General features: G+C 32.8%; 1 protein-coding gene across 1 annotated transcript; it reads right to left on the reverse strand.

Annotated features, from left to right (window-relative positions):
• Positions 1-324: 324 nt before the first annotated feature.
• Positions 325-21,307, reverse strand: LOTGIDRAFT_215952 (hypothetical protein). Its single transcript, XM_009057510.1, has 39 exons — positions 21,163-21,307; positions 19,995-20,104; positions 19,618-19,650; positions 19,027-19,081; positions 18,618-18,742; positions 18,374-18,460; positions 17,584-17,651; positions 17,240-17,290; positions 16,803-16,905; positions 16,512-16,568; positions 15,886-16,089; positions 14,185-14,268; positions 13,801-13,887; positions 13,451-13,561; positions 12,881-13,018; positions 12,531-12,623; positions 11,792-11,838; positions 11,300-11,522; positions 10,717-10,858; positions 9,848-9,890; positions 9,474-9,546; positions 8,852-8,971; positions 8,426-8,460; positions 8,059-8,125; positions 7,475-7,567; positions 6,877-7,016; positions 6,447-6,531; positions 5,585-5,820; positions 5,095-5,251; positions 4,476-4,565; positions 4,006-4,066; positions 3,508-3,605; positions 3,046-3,127; positions 2,720-2,802; positions 2,433-2,513; positions 1,889-2,055; positions 1,314-1,503; positions 1,030-1,098; positions 325-935 (listed from the first exon to the last, which is right to left on the reverse strand). The coding sequence occupies exons 1-39, from the start codon at positions 21,179-21,181 to the stop codon at positions 807-809; spliced, it is 3,936 nt and encodes a 1,311-aa protein (XP_009055758.1). The 5' UTR covers positions 21,182-21,307; the 3' UTR covers positions 325-806.
• Positions 21,308-21,400: the final 93 nt, after the last annotated feature.

The following is a 21,400-nucleotide window of genomic DNA, read 5'->3' on the forward strand; positions in this document are numbered from 1 at the left end:
AAAAGAAATAGGTAGACCACTAAGGGTGCTTTACCCTCTAGGGCTGTTACAGGGCCTTTCTTAGTATCTCTAAAGGGTTTTCTATGAAGAATGCGGGTCTCAAACTCTTACACATGTGGTATGATGAGCTTCCAAAAAAGTAAGAAATGAATGGCAAATGAAGTTTCTATGGAGGGACCGAGTAGGGGACACAGAATGGTCACAGTGGCGTTTCTTCGGGGTGAGGTGAGGGGGGGAGGGGGGGGGGGGCGGTCGGTCGATGACAGCTCGGCAAAATGCCACTACGTAAGGGCAAAATAATAAATAAATAAATAACTAAATAAATGAAATACAAACTATGTTGACCGTTTAAATATTATAACATCAATATAAACAAATATTTTACAATAATATAACATTCTTTAAAATAAATACGGTAATCTTAACTACCTGTCTAGTATGGAACATCTGTCTCTATTCCAGCAGATAACTCGACTTCCTCAACTCTGTATCTTTTTTTGAAATACGGATTTTTTCTATCCTACTTAATCACAGACGGTAGTGAAATATAAGTTAAAATGAGGCTAAGAGGTCTGGGTGAATTTGATATACATTATTAAAAAGAAAGACACTACTAAAGTTAGGGAGTAAGAGGTGTTACTTTGTACTAATGACAAAGTTACGAAAGCACAGGCACAGTACTTAAGTTTTAAGTTATTTAATTTGAATAAACAAAGTGTCGTTTCAAAAATTTCTTCATTTGCCTCCATTACACTACAGTCTATTCTTTTGTTCTATGATCAATATAAAATGTCAATTAAAAGTTTCTACAGCTCCATTGGTGGTGGTGGGGAAAGTTTTAATTGAAAACTCTCGTGATTAAAAATGGTGGATTTGGTACGAGTATAATCCGTGCGAGATTGTTCTGGTTTGGAAAGTTCGGTCATTATAGCAAGCTGAAATAGAAGATAATAAATTGATATACTGAACAGTTTGTAAAACTCAAATACACCAGAACGGAAATATGCGGATAAATTGATGTGTACTTACTCTAGATTTAGTCTTCATGGACTTTCGAATATACTCAAAATCTTGGGCATGCTGTGGATCCATCAGATTCTGAAAGTAGATTAATCAAGTAACGATGGATCAAAATGAATGAAGGTCATAAACAAACAGGATAACCCAACCTTGTACAAGAATTATGTCAGCATTAGATAATCATATCTTAGAACAACATTCAAAATTTTTTCAGAATTTGTGACCATTATTATTATTTTTGGACAGTGTACAAACCAGACTTCACAGTTTTCAGATATAAAATTTATTCCTACCTCTCTTGATTTTTGAGATGACGTCTGTGTAGCCTGAGGATTAGAAAGGTATCTATGAAATCGTGAACTCTGTAGTCTACCAGTCTTTCGAGCATTATTACACGTAAAACACACCCACGTTTCAAATCCTTCTATAACGTGAATTGATCCTACAGAACGTAAACATTGCAGATGGTAACTATGGCAACACCTGAAAATATATACATATATTAGAAAAAAAATCAAGTTTTAAATCACTTAGTTTTTTAGTAATTCTAGAGCATGATCAGTAAAGATGGAATTTTGTTTACATAATGAAATCATTTTTGTCATATGATTGGTGTAATCATGAATTTTAAGATAACACATTGTAATGAAAAACTGCTTCTGATTCTCATGTGAAGGAAGAATCCAAAAGAGATTAAAAAACACTTGCATATTATAAGCTTTCTGCAAAGAAATTCCAAACGCACAATTCTTCAGCCAAATCTTAATCAGAACCTTTGCAGAAATACATCTTTTTACCAAAAAACACAAAAAGTAAAGTCTTCCAAACAAGCAATTTATACGACATGAAGTATGAAATTAACATTCACCTAAAGACTATAACATTATCAGAATCAGTTGAACTTGTAAATGATCTGTCACATAACTGGCAGTTCTCTCCCCTTGGTACAAACCCTTTATTAGCAGCCTTCGTTAAGTTTCTCATATGAACATGTAGATCGTGATTCAACAGATTTTTACACGTCTTCATTAGAGTCTGGAAATATTGTAGGAATGATAAATTAACAGAAGAATTATGGCCCTTTGAAAAAGCTCTAATATTAAAAACACCAGTGGCAGTGTCAGCCTACAGACTGGGGGTACAAACAGGGGGCAGACTGACTTTATGAGGGTACAACTGTCAAGGCTGAATTTCACAATGTGGCAGCAAGGTCTAAGCCTCCAATAGAGCACCTGAGAGGGTTCTTTCCTAGGAAAATTTGAAAAATATAATTGACTTTGTGCATTCTGATACATATTTTGGTGGAAATATTTGAAAAATGATCTCAAATTTGTTACAAATAATATGGGGATATAATTAAGGATGCAAACTATTTTTCTATAATGTGTTTTGACAATTAGATTAATTCATACCTGTTCATAATTATAGTTATCTAACATTCCTATTATTAATTCTTTTACTTCACCAAATTTACCCGTATTATACGCTGGGTCCTGAAATTCATTCATTTATCATAAGATAGAGATATCGCTCTAAAATATCTCTCAAAAACTGAGATAACCCTGTAATTTGAGTTGCTTAAGTTATCCACTGGGAATATAATATCTTTCCAATACAATATCCTCATCAGTATAGCTTGTTTGGAAATTGAAGTTAACTTTCTAATATAAAACTTGAGGTTTATGAGAAAAGTACAAACCTGGACAATTTTCTGCAGTATTGCAGGAGGAGAAATGTATCCCATCATACTGTTCAAAACATGGCGGGTCATCTCTTTAAAATCTACAAAAAATCAAAGAAAATGTTTTCAAACTATGGAGGGATCTTTAATGTACATAGGCTATAGCATACAGACAGGGCCTTGGATTATTGACCCATCCCAACCCATGCTAGGATTAAACCCTGACATTTAGGTAAGAGAGCAATTGTGTAAACCACTGAGCCAGCAATATATCAGAGCAAGGAAGGCTTAAATTCATCAGACAGCATGAGACTTCAGATAAGACAAGCATAAACTTAAAATACCTTCTAATATTTGTTTATCCACATGATCTTTCAATTTTCTTAAAGGTGACATGATTGCTTCTAATAACGGAAACCATAGAGACTGAAAAAGAATTGAAAACACATTGAGGGCCTACATAAAATCATGAGATATTTTACAGCAGCTTATTGTTACATTGTGGTCTGGATTTGAATTAATCCCTTCTTAACAAGAGTTACTTCCCTTCTAGTCAAATAGAGTTACTTGCCCTTGTTGTCATGTGACAAAAATTAGAAAGGCCTTAAAGGAGAGTAATAAATCTTGGCAAATCTGAGATACTTTACAACACAAGGGAAAGATTTCCAACGCAATTTCCATCAATAATATGATAAATGTGCATTAACAAGGTCATAGAAAAGTTAATGTATTAGTTCAGAGAGGGTTTTGGCAATTCTGACTTAGGAGAATCAGAAACTTTTACACCATAGCCTCCTTCAACTTACCTCTCTACCACTTTCATCCATTTTACCTGAGTTTCTCTGACAGAGTTGTATAATCACTAATAATACAGCTTCTACTTCAGCAAATAACACTTTATTATCTACAAAACAATGTTATATCTGGATTATAGATGGATTCAGATGGATGTATCAAGAGTTTAGGGTCTCCATTGTAATCTAACAAGTTTTCTACCACAGTCCAGTTCTAATGACTTACTTTTAACCAATCAAAATGTGTTATGAAGAACCTGTTTCTTGATAACTAGGATGAATTGTGGGATAGCTAAACCAAAAGCAGTGCATTATGATAGTCTTTTTGGATTTTGCTATCCCACATTTCATTTCGTCCTACATGACACATTTTGATTGGTTAAAAATAATGTCGTTAGAATGCAACTGCAGTAGAAAACTTGTTACAATGACAACGAAAAATATCAGAAAAAAAACTTATCTAGACAATAATTGGGTACGGTATTCAAGTTGAGACAAAAAATTACTCACTAATAGTTTGTTCTGTTGATTGTACACTTTGAGTAAATATTTTCAGTTTATATTGCACACTCTGAAAGGGTAAAATTTCAGAGATTAAATTAAACCTTTTAAATCTCCTGGGTCAGAAAACACAAAGTTGTTTCACGTTAACCAAAATCCATAATGCACTATTTTGCAGTATTTATCAAATTAAAATTTTCTGACTGGCGTATCTAAAATGTCTGCTAGGCAATGAAGTTGCCATGAGTTCAAATCTTCCTCAAGTAAGTAAAATTGACATGGAAGCTTCTGAAAGTCTGTCTAGTGTCGGCTTTCCAACACTATCATCATTATATGTGAAAAAAGTCAGTTAGTAAAATGAGAAATTTTATTTTGCATTGTTGCATCAACCTCCTTTGCTCTTGAATAAGTTCACAACATACAGTTTTATTCAGGTACAATGTAGATAAAATACAATAAAAGAAAGAAAGAATATCTACCTCTAACATAATTCTAAAAGCACCGTGTATATCTCCTGCCTTCTCCAGTAAATAAGCTGTAGCCTCGGATACTTTATATTCACGACAAATCTATAATTAGAAAAATTATTCAAATTAGATAAGTGGATGAGATTCCCCTAATTTGTAAACAGATCTAAACTATTGTATTTGTTACTTCTAGGAAGTGAGAAGTTTCCAACTAGGAAATATATTGTAAGATGATCAAAACTTTACTTTTGAAAATACTAATAAATCTGAACAGCACATGCAGATACATGTAGATTAGTATCATGTCACATCTGTCCATTATATTTTTCAGATTGGCTACATTGTTCTGTAACAAATCTGAAAATAGGGTTGCTCAATAGCTACCCAAAATCTCCATAGGAAGGCACTCCTCCCCAACAGTTACGTTACTGCTTTGGTTGCTGTACATATACCTCGTTTTCGGACTGGGAAATATGACCTCCAAAATATTTTTTGTTTCTGCAATCACTGTGGTGCGACAGTTTTAGTTCTAGGTTTTGATAATAAAAGCTAGTTGTCCAATATAGAACTTATCAGCAAGTTGTTTTTAGGTTAGGTGCGCATTATACTCGCAAATATACAGTATACTTACAGCAAGTGTTTCTTCTAGTCTATAACCTTCAGTAGCTTTAATAAAATTATAAACTTCACCAGGTTTAAACTGACACATCAATGAAATATATTTCTCAACAATTTCAGCTTCTATATTTACTTGTTTATCTGGATTGATAGCACTTCCTTGGGCATCTCTAAAATATAACAATACTGTATAATGCTGAGTGTAGTACACACCATTTATGGGGGACAAACCTTTATATAATTTTCAGTGCCAGTGGGGAACAGGGGGTACATCTCTCCCCCACCCTAAAAAAATTTTCTGTACTCTCAATTGTACCCCACTTCATTTCTAAGTAATTTTAATTTTGATTTCTGTATGTTTTTGCCCTAAAATGTGTCGGAATGGATCAAACCAATGTTATTTTTGAAAAATTTCTCATGGGTTTAAGTAGGGAAAGAAAAGGGTGTGAGCCCCCTTGTCAATATAATTCATAGAAACCCCCCTGAATCAACCCAGTGCTTACCTATAAGAAATGACTCCTTGTAGAAACTCAAACAATAATGTAGGTTTGGATGATAGTTTGTCTACAATATCTTTTAAATTACTAGCTAGGCTGGTGATGACAGTATGGGCTGCCTGTTTACAGTCTATAGACACTAAATCTTCTAAACTTTTCAATGCTTCCCTTCTAACACTGTTCTTCTCACTCTCTGTTCTATCACTGTCTATAATACTGGTTATATAGTTGAAGGCATGGTACTGAAATGAGTGAATGAATGAATGAATGAGTGAAGGAAAGAATGGATGAATGATGGTAGAATGGTAATACATGTATAGTTGAAGGTATTCCATTTAAATGAGTGAAAACATTCATAAACTGTATTGAAGGTACCGGTATGTATCACTGTTGGGGGACCTTGACTTTGAAAGGCGGGTATCACTGTTGGGGGACCTTGACTTTGAAAGGCGGGTATCACTGTTGCGGGTGACCTTGACTTTGAAAGGCGGGTATCACTTCGAAAGGCAGAGTCTAGGCCTACATGCCTTGGCCATGTTTAACAAAACTCTTGATTAAGAGGAATCCAGATTTTAAAAAATATAGTAATTTGATTGGTTAATTAAGCTAAATTTAAAACAGATTTTAATGATTGACCAATCAGATGACTGCAGCACTAAAATCATCTTAAGTTGGAATTTCGTGAAACTGTCCTCTTATTTTCTTCTTTGATATCAAAATATTGATAGACCTCCATCTTCACAGTTTCATTTGAGTCCTTACAGTTACAACCATTTTTTTTAAACCATAGCCAACTCTGTTATAATATAATGCTCATAATAATTCTCATTATTAACAGTATAAAGACATGTAAAGAAAAGTAACTTACTCTTCTTGATGGGTCCTTTAAATAGCATGATAATATTTTATCATATTCTCTTCTCTTCTCATATAAATATTCACAGACACGATAGCTGAAAAATAGAACAAACACTTTAATATTCATCCATGTACTTAACGTTGGTTGATTTTGACGTAATATCCAAATTGTTTTCTAATCAATTTTTCAGTAATTTCAAATATCCCACCCAAAAACACAAGAAAATCAAAAGGAAAGATCTGCTTAATCAAATAACAAAAAAAAATGTTAGATCTCTATTTATTAAATGAATCTGTAGAATTAATGAAATTCAAATATTTATGTAAATACCTTAAAGTACAATCAAATTTTACCATAGTCGTGAAATAACAAATTTGACTAGACACTAGATATCTTTGGAATACTTTTTCGCAAAATCAAAATTATAGTTTATACTCACAATTTAGCATTTTCAGCCAGTCTGAGTAATTTATCTTCGTTAAATTGTTTCAGACCACCAGCGTGTATCAGTTCCATCAGAGCTTGTTGACGTTCTTCATGACGTGATTCATCTTCTGGGTTCGACAAGAACTCCAACACCTGAACATTTCAAAAATAAAAATAAAGAATTTATAATCATTAGCAATATTGCAGTGGTACAAAATAGCTTAATCATGCTGCTCACAGCCAAAAGTAAATCATCACCCTGAAGATCTGATGAGTGGCTTAAAAAATCTGTTACTTTTGATTAAATGCAGCTATTAAGAAGATCGTGAACTGTTCTATAGAGGACTTTGATAATAGTTGCCTTATAATAAACCTTCACCAAGTCATGTAATTTAGCAAACAACAGCAATGTGGATCGATCTAATTCTGTATTCGTTAATTCTTAGGAATATGGCAAATGGGAAGTCTCTCTCTGTAGAAATAACATTCAAACACAATAGAAATAGGTTGTATTTCCTAGTGGGAAACTTGGATATTTTGTAAGCAACCAAAGTTTGCGAGAAATAGATTCAACACTATGACCTAAGAATGTTAATAAAATCTCAATGTACCTGTTCAAACAAGACTCTATTTACAATTATAGTATTTTCATGTCTAGCCATCTGTCTTGCTAGGAATGTAAACAATACTCCAACTTGGGTCGGCTGAAATAAAACAGTCAAATGTTTATAACTGTGTACACTTGTGTAAAGAAAGAAAGAAAAGAAGAAACAACCATTTTTACACCTCAATACAACTTTAGTTCATGAGCAGTCTACCAGTTGGTCCTTTAAAAAACATCAAAACAACTAAAAACAACAAAATAAACAACAAACAACTCTTATTTGATTAGAAAGATTCAGTCGTCCATTTTTATACAATTTGCCACCGGGATCCTGTCTATCAGTTAGTCCTTGGTCAATGCTCTTGGCATTCATCTTCCCTGAATTATTCATCCTCAATAACACCTGGGTCATTGTACCTTATTGCAATGATGAATTTTAAAACTCAACGTAACATTTCAGAGAGTTCTACTGTAATCTACATCTTAGGAAATGAAATGGGAGTTTCACATGTCTCTCCTCTCCTCCTAAACTGAGAACAGATGTAAAAAATCTAACTTAGCAGAGTGTTTTGATTGAAACTAACAACTTACAGTAAATCCAACACTTTCTACCATAATTTTCAATAAAATATCCACTAATCTCTGGCGCTTCTGAACTCTGGAATAAAAATCAGAATAGAATAAATTACAATAAGACACAGTTCCATGTATTTAAAAAGAAATATTTAATCCAATTTTACAGTAAGAATGTTCATTTCCTGATAATTAATGATACACATGTATTTGAAGGCTTAAATTTTGACATTTAGCTATGAACATCATTATTGATTAGCTTAGCTAAATGATTTCAGTTTCTGAAACTTAGGTATAATAGATAATGCAGATAGTGAACTTCCCCTTTAAGGGCTTTATTAGATAATTTTCTCTATTTTTACCAATAGATTAATGAATTATTTACCCTCGTTCTGTGTTAAATTCTGATTCTTCAAATGCCTGAAAATAGAAGAAATCAAATCAACCATTTATATTCCTAATAAAACATGCAAATCAAATGAATTCAAATCAATGTTAAGCTGTTGAGGTCAGCTATATAGATTTTCCTACTCCCTTTTTCATTACACAACAATGAAGGCTTGCAACCTACAGCCTACAGCCATAGGTTTTTCATCTTATTGAAAACTTAGTAATTTTTCCCAAGCCAGGCTCACCAAATGGCCTAACCAACAGAAGAAAACAGGGTAGAATTATCCAAAAGTATTCTGCAACTACATGTATATTCTAAATGATGTTGAAATGAAAATTACAAGGAAGAGCACATGAAAGTAAAGAATTATGTTAAGTAAAAGAACATGAAAAACAAAAGGAAATAAATTAGATTACATACCAATGCTAGAACATTCAGGAATTCTCTCGTATCAAATTGTAATAATGTTCTAAGATGAGGATAGGTTGGTTCTTCTGATCCTGGTTTCTTAGTATGTAGACATGTGATACACTCAAATACCTACAATAGCAAGAAAAAACATACTAGATATTATAAACCATATATTTATGAGTATATTGCACAAATGTTTACACCAAATGTAGATTTGACAAACTGGGGTGCAATTTTGACAGTGACAAAAACTTTTATGCACATATACTTGTGTGTATAGTGCTCAGTTTTTAAACCTAAGTAAGGCGTGTGAAACTGGGGGTAAACATTTAAATCTGAAATCCATAGATAGTGACCAAAACATGTTCAAATTTTTTGCCAGAAGCTCCCCAGTCAATGTATCAATATCAATATCGTTATTTTTTCAAGCTGATCCCTGGCCAAAAGATAACTATTCGGGGTCACCAGACTTTCACATTCCGACTGAGACAAGAACCCTGACCACCATTTCTTCGATGTAACCAAGGAAATGATGTCAAGTAAAGTTTACAGCACTCTTTAACTGACTGTGCAACAGAACTAAATAAATAATCAACAGCCCCCTTAGAACCTTAACTTCAACTGGACTTACCTTATTTTTAACATCTTCTATATGATCTGTTGGTATATCACCCAGAGGATAGGCTCGACCAGCCAAACAACAGCTAATAATAATAATATAGAAATACAGTTATTAGATATAGGTAAACTATCAACAGGAGATCACAGTCTAATATAGACTCTAAAACTTCAAAAGTCCTTTGCTGAAAGGGAGAAGGTTTAATTTTTGAAACCTATCTTGGATTGGATCGGGCATCATAAATTTTCTGATCTTGATTCGGTTAAAGAAGACAATGCTATTTGTGAGTCTATTGAACGAAATCTTTTGTGTCTTTGCATTTATTTAAAAAACGAGGGTATATCAAAGATGTACGTCACGGAAAAATGATAATTTAAAAGATTTACCTTATATACACTAATAATTTATTTCCTAGTTTAATTTGATCATCTGAAAGTTGAAAATAAACTTGATTTCATGTTTCATGAAAAATTAGATTTAAAGATACCTTGCCAGGCAAGGTAATATACGCCCACTGATAGCTTTGTTTGAAATTGAATATTTGTTAGATAGCGAACATAGACACCAGGAAATATTCAACTTATACCCAAATCCATCACAAACTGTGCCATCACGCATTTTCAAGAACAAGGGCAATAATTCATACTTAATATTTTTCGATTTCGCTGATTTTCAATAGGGTCTATCCTTGGGTGATAACGAACACTCATACCAAGTTTCGTCAAAATCTGTCAAGAATTGTGCCTTCTAGAGTGTTTACGAGCTAAAAATTAAACGCGTTTGCAAGAACAAGGGCAATAATTCATACTAAATATTTTTCGATTTCGCTGATTTTCAATAGGGTTTATCCTTGGGTGATTACGAACACTCATATCTGTCAAGAATTGTGCCTTCTAGAGTGTTTACGAGCTAAAAATTAACAAGGGCAATAATTCATGCTAAATATTTTTCGATTTCGCTGATTTTCAATAGGGTTTATCCTTGGGTGATTGCGAACACACATACTAAGTTTCGTTAAAATCCGTATAGAATTGTGCCCTGTAGAGTGTTTACGAGCAATTGTGGACGGACAGACGCACCGACGGACATGGGTGACGACAATATACGCCCCCCATTTCATGTGGGTGTATAAAAATACTTCAAATCTATGCACCATTTTATATTTATACACAAGATTCCACACATTATATATTATACACACAATGCTTTCAAAACAATTCTAAAAAATACACAGAAAGGAGTAACACAATCTTACTTGACAATGGCTTGCCTGCAGATACAGCTTCACTTAGTAACATTAACAGTTCCTCTAATGGAGTAGCATAGTCCAGCATTCCTTGATTATATACATAGATAATGGCATCATATAGACCATGACCCCAGCATAGATTAACAACCTAAAAATAATCAGATTTCATGCCAGCTTGCCTTAATTTGGTGCATCAGATTTCACCAGTATATAATCAAAATGTGACCTTTATGCATCTGAGAACCAATTCTTAATATGTCATAATGTGTCAAGGGCAATAACTCAAAATTACTTAAATGAAAACTTTAAAAATCAAATTCATTTCATTCAAGATAACCAAAATAACCAGAGCTGGGAATAAGTTTATAGATAACAATGCAGAAAAACTTCCCTAATTTAGAAAATGAACTCTTCTACATCTCCAAACCAAAGTATCATATCAATTGAAAATATGCACCTGTGGAAGAGTTCATTAATTGACTGAGGGGTGAGATCTAACACGTTTTCTACTACATCCCCGTTCCAATGACATTATTCTTAACCAATCAAAGCGTGACTTGTAAAACCCATTTCTAGGCTGAAAAGATACCTGATGTATATCAAGACTGGCTATATCTAAATGAACTATACAGGCTTCTACACTATCTAACATCCCCTTCTCTTCATAATTACATACAAAATCTTTCATCACAGCTGGTGGGATGGCGCATAATTTATCATTTAATATATAAGGTTCTAAACATTCTAGAAAGGTTCCTTTAGCTATTATATCTTCACCGAAACGTTCGTATATTCTACCAAATAATACGTCACTGTAATGGAATGTATACAATGTTTTTATGATTGGCTACGTCTAAAGAGACATTATTTTTTAGTCTAAAGAATTGTAAATTTTATGTGAAAAGATTTCTGAAACATATTTATTTGATCAACTGAATTTGTTCCGAAGAGGGGAAATTAAAAAAGAGGTGTGTAACAAATGTAAAGTAAGCAGTTTACACAAACTAATTCCAGAAAACTTTCAAATAAATCCCTTTATGTTTTGGCAAGTTGTAAATTTGTATAAGTTATAATTTCTTACGTTCTGTTGAGGTGAAGACAATAATCTACACAAACTGGTACTATTTCCTGAAAATAAACCAAATAAGAAACATTTAAAAAATAACGAAATTTAGAACAGAAAAGCCAACTCTTTTTCAAATCTCATCTGTTGACGGATCTTTATACATACAGTACCTCTAGCACACGGGACCTCCGTTAAATTATTTGAATGTCATGTGACAAATATGAGATATGGAAGTAAAGGTAGGAAGAGACAAGGTATGGTGTCCAATTAGGCATACAGGATTATCGATACAGTAGAAATCAGAAGGATTATCGATACAGTAGAAAACAGAAGGATTATCGATACAGTAGAAAACAGAAGGATTATCGATACAGTAGAAATCAGAAGGATTATCGATACAGTAGAAAACAGAAGGATTATCGATACAGTAGAAAACAGAAGGATTATCGATACAGTAGAAATCAGAAGGATTATCAATACAGTAGAAAACAGAAGGATTATCGATACAGTAGAAATCAGAAGGATTATCGATACAGTAGAAAACAGAAGGATTATCGATACAGTAGAAAACAGAAGGATTATCGATACAGTAGAAAACAGAAGGATTATCGATACAGTAGAAATCAGAAGGATTATTGATACAGTAGAAATCAGAAGGAACCATTCACTACTTCTATTTTCTCCTGTTTAGATAATCCGGACTTTAAGTCAATCAACCTTATTACGTATGCTTGATCCATGGTTTAATATTTACCTGATAGTATTCTTCTAGTGCCTCTATTTTACCTTTATCAGGACATAGCTTAGTCATTGATAAATCTACATAGTCAAATAATAACTCTAAAATCTAAAATATATAAAACAAACCCTACTTACGATGGAAATCAACAGGGAGAGAACAGCTAATTTACCAGGGAAAAACGAAAAAGGGTGTTCATCTGAGATAGTTCCTAAACTTCGGAGCTGTTTTCCTTATGTCTATTAAAATTGGGACTATGCTATACTGTACATAGCATAAAATATAAAAAAAATATCATGAAATGAAAGTCAAGCAACAAAATCACCTCCAAAACAGGAGAGTCAACATTATCTCCCTTTACTTACCAAATGAGAGACAATATCTCTACGTTTTGAGGAGGAACTAGTTAAGCTAACAACAGCTTTAGCTTTACCATCGTAGAAAGATAGAGCTAAACTTAAAGCTTCATGGTATTTATTCTGTTTCACCAATACATCTATTCTCTGTCCAAAAAAAAAACAACAAATATAAACCATGAGTCACAAATTAAAATCACAAGAGGAAGACAAATGCAAAATTCAATAGATTCTCTTTCTTTACTCATTAAAAACTCGTCCTCAGTCATAGATAGACTTAGAATCGTTTATACCTGCTGGTCCTGAATTATCGTACCCATTTACAACTGGGTTGACTGGAATAATGAGTGAAAATGAATCATTCAAGTTATCAGACTTTCAAGTGCCTACCAAGCTTAGAATAGACACCACAGACACTGTTTATAAGACTTAACTTAGCAAATTATGTCAAACGCTATAGAACCTCACGGATTATGGACGTGTTGGAGTCAACCACAGTAAAAACACAAAGCAAAACATCAAGATTTGCATTCTATAAGATGTTTGAAATCTATCAATGTATCTTGAAAATAAACGAACCTCATTCCATGATCTAATATTATAAACACTGACAGTTTTAGTTCCCAATGTAAATAGTTGAGAGGAATGTGATACAATAGATTGATAACACGCCTGTTCTCCAGCATACGCCTATAAAACAGACACAACAAAAGATTTATTCATGTTATATAATAGTATTGATTTCACATGATTACAAAATACACAAAATAACACTTAATGGCTAAAGTCAGACATCACTGGCAAGTAAATTAATGAAACTTGTGCAAGAAAGGTTAACAACTCTTGTTATTCAAGTGATTTGGTGCCATATTTTCAAATCCTCTGAATGAAAGTGTTGACTTTCTAAAGAACTAGAGAATGTTACCTACCAGCGCCTGGCTGACGTTCCCACCAGTAGCTAGCGATTTAAAGAAACTCGATCCATACACCAACTGTACATCACTAATATCTATTACCTTTAAAACAAAATATACAAATTATCACTGAAGATCAAAAGAAAAAGAAAAATAAGAACTGTAAAGTGTTTGTATGGGTATTTATGGATTTAATTTCCATCATTCCAATATTCCATCAGATGTCTGTGGTTCCTGTAATTCCACAAGTACTTAACCATATCATGTCAATATGAAAAAGCTAATTAAAACTTTAAAAGCACTTTCTATGATGTTTTATTTCGTTTACTATTACTGCACTATTTTGTAAAACAACTTTGTGTCTAAAGTTTGGACCTTTGATTGGCATTTACAACTCACCTCTAGCTCCTCCTCTGAGCGTACATCTATGACATGTAATTTCTCTGTTTTATCAAGCGTTACTAGAGTTCTGGCATTCATCCACTGAAATTTATATGATAACTTATTCCTTGATAACGTTACCTGTATGTATTTCTAAACCTAGTATATAATAAACCTAGAAGTAGTATATCTATGTATCTTGTGTTTTTAATGTTACCTGTATGTATTTCTAAACCTAGTATATAATAAACCTAGAAGTAGTATATCTATATATCTTGTGTTTTTAATGTTACCTGTATGTGTTTCTAAACGTAGTATGTAATAAACCTAAAAGTAGTATATCTATGTATCTTGTGTTTTTAATGTTACCTGTATGTATTTCTAAACGTAGTATATAATAAACCTAGAAGTAGTATATCTATATATCTTGTGTTTTTAATGTTACCTGTATGTGTTTCTAAACGTAGTATATAATAAACCTAGAAGTAGTATATCTATATATCTTGTGTTTTTAATGTTACCTGTATGTGTTTCTATACGTAGTATGTAATAAAACTAGAAGTAGTATATCTATATATCTTGTGTTTTTAATGTTACCTGTATGTGTATCTAAACCTAGTATATAATAAACCTAGAAGTAGTATATCTATATATCTTGTGTTTTTAATGTTACCTGTATGTGTTTCTAAACGTAGTATATAATAAACCTAGAAGTAGTATATCTATATATCTTGTGTTTTTAATGTTACCTGTATGTGTTTCTATACGTAGTATGTAATAAAACTAGAAGTAGTATATCTATATATCTTGTGTTTTTAATGTTACCTGTATGTGTTTCTATACGTAGTATGTAATAAACCTAGAAGTAGTATATCTATATATCTTGTGTTTTTAATGTTACCTGTATGTGTTTCTATACATAGTATGTAATAAACCTAGAAGTAGTATATCTATATAACTTGTGTTTTTAATGTTACCTGTATGTGTTTCTATACGTAGTATGTAATAAACCTAGAAGTAGTATATCTATATATCTTGTGTTTTTAATGTTACCTGTATGTGTTTCTATACGTAGTATGTAATAAACCTAGAAGTAGTATATCTATATAACTTGTGTTCTTAATGTTTACTGTATGTGTTTCTATACGTAGTATGTAATAAAACTAGAAGTAGTATATCTATATAACTTGTGTTCTTAATGTTTACTGTATGTGTTTCTATACGTAGTATATAATAAAACTAGAAGTAGTATATCTATATAACTTGTGTTCTTAATGTTTACCTTCCTACTTCTATATGTCTTACAAAGATTAAACAATACAGTACTTTAACCTATTATTATTCTCGAACACGGCAATGTTTTGTCAAGGCCTTCAAATGTGAACATCTAGTTGTACATATTGCATTCCATTTCAATTTTCAGAGGCTTTTTCTTGGCAGTCAAATTTGAAGGTCATATCTCTAACAGCATGCAGTGTGCAATTAGGTTAACTTTTGTCAGGCTAGCGGCATGAGACTACTCTCTTTCAATTTCCAACTGTGGAGTGATCTTTAAAATTTACAGCCTGTAGCACACTAGGCCCTAGTCTATTGTACCATCTGATTGACTACACGCCTTTTCCATGTTTGACCAATGCAAAAACTTCCTCTCAACACTGATTATGTGTATAGGGTGTGGTCAAATCTTTTCTCCGTTCATAAAACAAGTCCTCAACTTACATTAATACTGAGTAGTTTATAAGGAAGATCAATTTTCTGTAGACCAGAACATCTAATGTCTTGAGGACCTTTACATATAACTTGGTAAAAATATATCGTTTGATCTCGACCATAGGCTAAAACAGGGTCAATAACTCTGTCTTCCTCTGATACTTGAATGACCACAAACTGCCAAGCTAATAATGGTAATGTAGAGGCATCACCCTGAAAAATAAAACATCAACTTCAAGCCCTGACCGCTTTTAATCAACCTTTCTCCTGGCTCACTTAATACCTAGGATGGCGCTTGATTGGAGAGTTTTGAATAGGTTCCGTCTGTTCCAATTCTGCCCCCAATCGAACTGTATGAAAGCAGATATGTCACATTCAAAATATTCCCACCTATTACCTTCTCCGCCATTTTGAATTCTGTCTGTACCTACTATTTTTTCGGCAAATGTGGCATGTTTCTGAACTACATTCCAACTTGTTTTATTGAGTGTTCTGTCTTCATGAATCCCAAACGTGTAAATCTCACCAATTGAGTGTCAATTTTTGTCATCTAAAAAGAGACTTGGGAACTCTAAAAAACTCATTCCTATTTAACTTCTTGTTTATTTGTCTTAGAAAGAGAAAATAATGGTTACCTTTAATGGCTGCATGAACATTACTTTTAAATTTGGTCTTAATGTTACCAATAAAACCTGAAACAGACAAAAAAATTATTTTCATGAAACTTTTTTCTAACATAATCTGTAACAAACCTGGCTGAAACATCGGAATGTCTTGTCTTAACCCATACCAGGATTAAAACCCAGGTGTTCAGGTTAGCAAACAAGTTTCTAACACACTGAGGCATTGCAGCTCCCTTTTAGTTTGTAATAAGATAATGATTTATAAAGAAACTAAAAGCTTCACAAAGTAAAATGTGTCTGTACCTTTGATAAGGAAGCCATAGCTAGAACTGTAACATCTTGCATTGGATGATCTTTGATTGTATAGTTCATATGTAATGGTTCAATAACACACACTTCACCTCGACTGTAATATAAAACTTATTTACACCTTTCCAATTTTATGCCAGACATCTACAGTTCTTGCGATTCCATTAAAACTATGCGTTTCATGACATCACTTTCAGTGTCCCCAATTAATACAAGGTTGCTTTGAAATGCTCTTTTCAATCCCTTTAAGGTAGTGATCAATTCATTGCAATTTGTTTTGTTGAATTTTTATCATATAGTCCAGTCAGTATTGAGTTGCATTGTCGTATGGTAGACAATTAGGTCAAGTGACTTGGAATCCTACTTAGGTAAGAGAAATTCTGATACCACAGCAAGTAAATCCTGTCTCTGCTTTCACCCTTATTACTTACCTTCCAGAGAATAAACATTTCGATTCACAAGTTCTAACGCCAATTAATCTCCTAAAATATAAAGGATAAATATATAAAATCCTAGAAGTGAAAAGAAAATCAGTCCAAAGTACAAAACAATTCCACAATGAAGTTCCACTATTTTTAATCTATGTTTAGTTTACAAGTAACTTGATCTCAAATACCGGTAAGCTTATACATGTCAAGTTTTCTCTCAATGTAAGATAAATTTTGATGCCTGTGCCAGTGCTTTTGAGAGAGGAACCTGTGTCGGCTTTCACCACCTAACACCTACATACAATGTACATAAGCAAAAGCCTCAACAGTAAACACAGTGGTCTTACTTGAATTCTAGTTCGAATACTGAGCCACCACTATCACTACAAACAGCTAGAGTTAAATTATCTGTGAACTGTAACAGATAATATACTGAGATAATAGATGATTAACATTCATGGTACTTTTGTTAGATCTTGTAACTTTTACCAAGTTCATAGTAATAATATATGGTTAAATGGAATGAAGTCAAGTGAAATTGATCTACTTTGAGAAAATAGTTAATCAGTCTTGTCTAATGTTGAGACTATTAGTGGGCCAGTGAAATGGAATGGAATAATGATTACTAATCACCATTATTTCTGGCAAATTCAAATTGAAATAACATGGAAATTTGCAGTCATGCTTGCTGTTGAGAAAGTTAGTGGACAATGAAATGGAATGGTATGATGAGAACTATTCACAATTATTCTAAATTAAATTTGAAATAATATTGAAATTTGCAGTCATGCTGTCATTAGTGGGCCAATGAATGAGAATTGCATGTTCGTAGCCTACTATTTACCGCCTTATTTAACAAATTCAAACATGGAAACTTCCTACATCAGTATATATAATTAGGTTAATCCTTTCAACAAAAACTACTGTTATATCGTCCACATTAAATTATGTAATATAATCCTATGTGACTATCATGAAGTGACGTCACATAATATAAATGCCATAAGCTTTAATATATATATCTAAGGATAGGGGTATAATACGCTGCTTTTTCATTCACACCCACGCGTTCAAAGAGTTAATAATGACCAAAATAAGCTAAACCAATTCAGTAGTTTATATTTCATATCTACATACCTTCACATGTAATATAGCTGTTCCTTGTGGATGAGCATCGGTTATAGTTCTGATTAATTTACCATTGGTAAGATCCCACATGGTAATCTGCAATATAAAATATATTCTCCAGACTCCAGAATTTTATCAAATTTGTTTCTTTATGTCCAATGGATCCTATTCTGATGTTTTCTTTCGAGAAACTGAAGATCATGAAATTAAGAAATATCTCAAAGACTTTAAGCAACTTCAATTAAAGACATACCTGTCCCTTAGCGAAGCCACACAGCAGTCTGGAGCAGTCTCTATTGAAACTAAGAGCTGATACTGAACCATATTGAGAACCAACAGCAGTACTACCTAAACACCATTTTAATACTTGTTTAGGGTCTGAAATAATCAATGAATAGATTTTTCCAGAATCTTTATTATTATTTGATCTCTTTTACAATTTTAAAACCAGCCCTTTTTTAAAATAATTGTTTATGAGATATCTTTATTCTGATCACTTGTACGAAATTCCTCGTTGATGAAAGAGGTCTACATAATAACTGTTATTGCCTAATAAATATGATCAATCAAGATGTAAGGTCAGGGCCATACAATCTTGTTCAATTATTAAAACAATGCCATTCTTTCGGGCAGCTAAAACATAAAAGTTTGGAATTACTAACCAAAGACTAGAACCAAACCATGTGAACATCCAATCGCTATCAAATTAGCTACAGCCTAAAAAGATAAAAAAAGATAAACTGGGTTTATGAAAAAGATTTTACTTTAAAGCAATTGTAAAGAGAACCTTTCAAAACTATATTTGTATCTGGAACAATGATAGTATTGAATTTCACCGTTCCAATTTTGTAAATCCACTAATTGAAATGATGCAAATTGGAATCAAGAATTGATTAAGCTACAGATAAATAAGCAATAAGCGCTTTGAGCATGTCCCTCAGTGATGTGGATACTAGCGCTTTATAAATGTCCGTATTATTATTATTATTATTATTAATATAACCTCTTTACAATCCCTTTCAGGTCAAATGATTGGACTACTATAATAAAAGGGAGTTTTAGATAACAGTGTTCAGTACTAATCTGAAATGATGTAAATTTGTCATGATATGTCAAAGAACCTTTCGAACATACTAATAAGCTAACAGTTACTGGTATCAACAATTAGAAGGTCTGAATCTAGATTTACATAAACATCCTTCATGGACTTAACTATGAGTGATTAAAGATGATAATAACATACAAATACTTACAATGGCAGTTGGCATACCAGCATCAACCCTATCCTGAAAAATAACATACAGTTAATAATAATAATAATAAACTCTTTATTTTACATGGCTCAGAATTAGGTGCATTAGGACATGATCCTGTTTAACATTGAATTAGAACCACAAGGACTTGGTATTGTGTAAAAGTCAGACCATGTGGACAATACAACAAATGAATTAAAAAAAAATCGAACAATCTACACAGATATTTTGATGCACAATTTGTTTAATAATACACAAGTACATATGTATTAGATGCTAACAGATTGGAATGGTGCAAAATGGCATATCAAAAATCCTCTCTCCACAGCAAACAACTGAAGGCCTCCATAAAATCATTTAAAAACAATCTAACTTACAGCAGCAGACAATAACTGAGCAGACAAACTTTTTAACCTACATGGTCGTAAAACTGAACCATGTACTGGCTTCTTCGGTAATTTCTTCCTGAAGAGTAAAGGTGGACATACTCATTATAAAAAAATTTAAATTAGACTACAGTTTCACATGATAATCTCAGCGAGGAGCCAGGTTTACTTCCGAGGGGGGCGAGATATCTGAGATTGCCCGAATCTCTAACCTATTTATGTGATTTTTGACCGAAAAAATTGCTTTCGGGCTGCGAGGGGGGGGGGGGGGGGGGGTGTGGAAGGGGAGGAGGCTGCCCCCTCTACCCAACCTAAGGCTCCACCACTAGATAATCTACCAATAGACAGACTTGTGCAACAATATTTTTATAGACCTCATACATAGATTTTAATGTGATATTGAATTGAATTAAAGAAATTTTACACCTTGACTAAAATGTTTAATTTGTTTAAACTTTAAATGAACAAACTAGTATGGTGGCCATCATTCTCATATGGCAATAGATTGAATTCCCAATTATTTTTTTTTAAATATATGATTTTTGTTCTTTTTTTATTTCTACAATTATTTTTTTAAACTAATTTTATTTTTCTTCTTTGTTTTTCAACTTTGCCTTTCATAAATCATTCTTATAAAGTCTTGACAAACTTACTTGTCTCTTTTCCTTGGTCTATCACTAAGATAACTATCCTGACTAGATAGAGAGGAAGTCTCACCGGAATCTCCTCGGAATGTTTGAACAGCAGACGGTATATCTTCCTCATCTAAAACTGATACTCCATCTTCATCCTTCAATAACAAAAAATTTGAAAAAAAAGTAGAAAAAGCTCTGTATAATGTAAAAAGATAGCTTGCCAGACAACGTAATATATGCCCACTTGCAGCTTTTATCTTATTATAGATTAAGAATATTTGGCAGTACAATATCAATCAATGATAATGGATGATTTCAAGTAATGTCAAAATCTGGCAAGAATTGAGCCTTCTAGAGTGTTTACAGGCTAAATATTGTTTTCAAGTATTATATCTCATATTTTTGAATTTTTGAATAGGCTTCATTCTTGGGTGATTACGAACACTTCTACCAAGTTTCATCAAAATCCGTCCAGAATTGTGGCTTCTAGAGTGTTTACGAGCAGTTATGGTCGGACAGATGACACCAATGTGTGCTCCACATTTCATGTACGCATATAATATTAAAATCAGGGGAAAAAAGGTGAGAAATCAATCTTACCTCATTTAAAATACTCTCCAATGTTGGTGCTTTTTCAACTGTTGGTAAATCAAACTCGGCATCATCCAACTACAAACAATAAAAGACCGTTAACTATAAGGTGAGCAGATTGTACAACCTTATTTGGGCTACCATAATAAGTGGAATGAAATGAATGGAGTA

Source organism: Lottia gigantea (genome assembly GCF_000327385.1).
Source record: "Lottia gigantea unplaced genomic scaffold LOTGIsca_30, whole genome shotgun sequence".
NCBI lineage: Eukaryota > Metazoa > Mollusca > Gastropoda > Lottiidae > Lottia > Lottia gigantea.